The sequence below is a fragment of the Pygoscelis adeliae genome, unplaced genomic scaffold, assembly GCF_000699105.1.
Source record: "Pygoscelis adeliae isolate BGI_AS28 unplaced genomic scaffold, ASM69910v1 Scaffold63, whole genome shotgun sequence".
Lineage (NCBI taxonomy): Eukaryota > Metazoa > Chordata > Aves > Sphenisciformes > Spheniscidae > Pygoscelis > Pygoscelis adeliae.
The window spans coordinates 1,654,246-1,655,949 of NW_008824414.1; the positions used below are offsets into that span (position 1 = coordinate 1,654,246).

Here is a 1,704-nt window from a genome sequence, read left to right on the forward strand (position 1 = left end):
GCTAGGCTCAACGCGGCCCTAGCAACCGACCCGGCGGCCTGGTTCGGCCCTGCCCTCCCCCGCCCTGTGCCTGAGGGAAGAGTCCCTGGAACCAGCCCCAAGACCTCTTGTCCCACAGAACTAGTCACACCCCAGCCCCTTGTTTGAATAATCAGCAGGTAAACAGTGCTCAGAAACTTCAACTGTAACTTTTGGCTTGGTTTGGGGTTTTTTTTTTTTTCTTGAAATAAAGAAAGAGTGACAGATGGGAGAGAAGGAGCCAATGCCCAGATTGCCCGATCCCATGTCACGCTCCCTAGCAAAGCCAGGCCACGGCCATTAAAGAACAGCACAAGACCCTCAGCACCGTCCTCATCTCCTGCAGGCCCCTTCCTGCCAGGCAGTGTACTACACGCTCCCTGCAACCCGCTTCATCCTCGCCCCATCAGAGCCCTCACCAACAAGCAAAAACCTGGCTGTGCCCCAGCCTCCACATCGCTGCCCATCTCCCTGGCGAGGTTTGGGAACCTGAAAAAGAAAATACCGCTTTTCTGCTTGGCCAGTTGTGACCATTAATGTTTGAAAGCTGAACTTCAACAGGGCTGCATGGGGGCTGTGCTGCCATGCTTCAGCTTACAGCTCCAGCTTGCCTGCCTTGGTAAACATGAATCAGATTTAGGAACAAAGAGAGACATGTTACAAAGCACATTTATCTGGTATCAGTTCAGGCAAGGAAAGAGGTTATTTTTTCAGCAGAGGAAGGGAAGCAAACAGCTTCTATGCTGACAGGGTAATTACACCTGGGCTCCTGAGAGCAGGTGGTTGCAGGGAAGCAATTTCTGCCTTCCCCCAGCCCGACACACTGGTGGGTTGATGAGGTTCCCAGACAGGCTGTGACTACAGGATCTGGTGAGCCTGGGAAGAAGAGGAGGTGTTGACAGCTTCTACGTCCAAGGGCGTCGGAAGATGTCGCAGAGGAAGCAAGAAGAGTGGGAAGAAGCTGCTCTGGGGAAGAGGATTGTTTATTTTGGAATCATATGGTTTATCTGGATTTCTGCCACCAGCTCTCCATGAAGCATCTGAGATGCCTGAGAAGGAATCTCAGGGGGTTTGTTAAATTTGACCTTTGGCATGCACATTTTGCTGAGGAGACAATACCCCGAGGAAGCACAGCTCAATTTAACTGAAGAACCGAAAGCTAGCAACCCACAAAGTCTCCACAAATCCCTGTGGACCAAAAGGGAGGCATTGGAATTGAAAGAAGACTGTAAAACAGATAGCTTTAAGTTTAGTCTGGAGACCTAGTCTTTTTGAGGACCTTGGACTAGAATTGTTCACAGACGTTGGGCAAGCTGAGACCAATCCTCCTAAAGATGTCAGTAGGAAATTCAGCTGACCACACAGCATCAATGAGAGACAAAGCAGCATACCAAATGGATCAAGAGAAGATTCACAGACTTCCAACATGTGCCAAAAGCCATCCTAACACCAAAAGGGTGGCAGAGAATCTTACTGTTTTGAGCACTTCACCAGCATCACAAGCAGGAGTAGACATCAACACACACTGCCTTTTCCTCCAAGGTTTTGCCTCCTCCCAGAGGAAGGGACTCTGACCTTTCCAGCCACTAGTTTGACTTAATACAGCAGAACTTATTTGCAGACATAGCCCGGAAAGCAGCAAGACAGCACCATGGTACATATTGCTGGCCAAATATTCAAGGCCCA

General features: G+C 49.8%; 1 protein-coding gene across 1 annotated transcript in view; it reads right to left on the minus strand.

The window, feature by feature from the left end:
• TRAF3IP1 (TNF receptor-associated factor 3 interacting protein 1) overlaps positions 1–1,704 on the minus strand; it is a 58,777-nt gene that overhangs the window by 47,584 nt on the left and 9,489 nt on the right. The window contains exon 2 of the mRNA XM_009320839.1: positions 438–507. Coding sequence (XP_009319114.1) covers positions 438–507 — 70 coding nt within the window. The remainder of the gene's footprint in view (positions 1–437; positions 508–1,704) is intronic.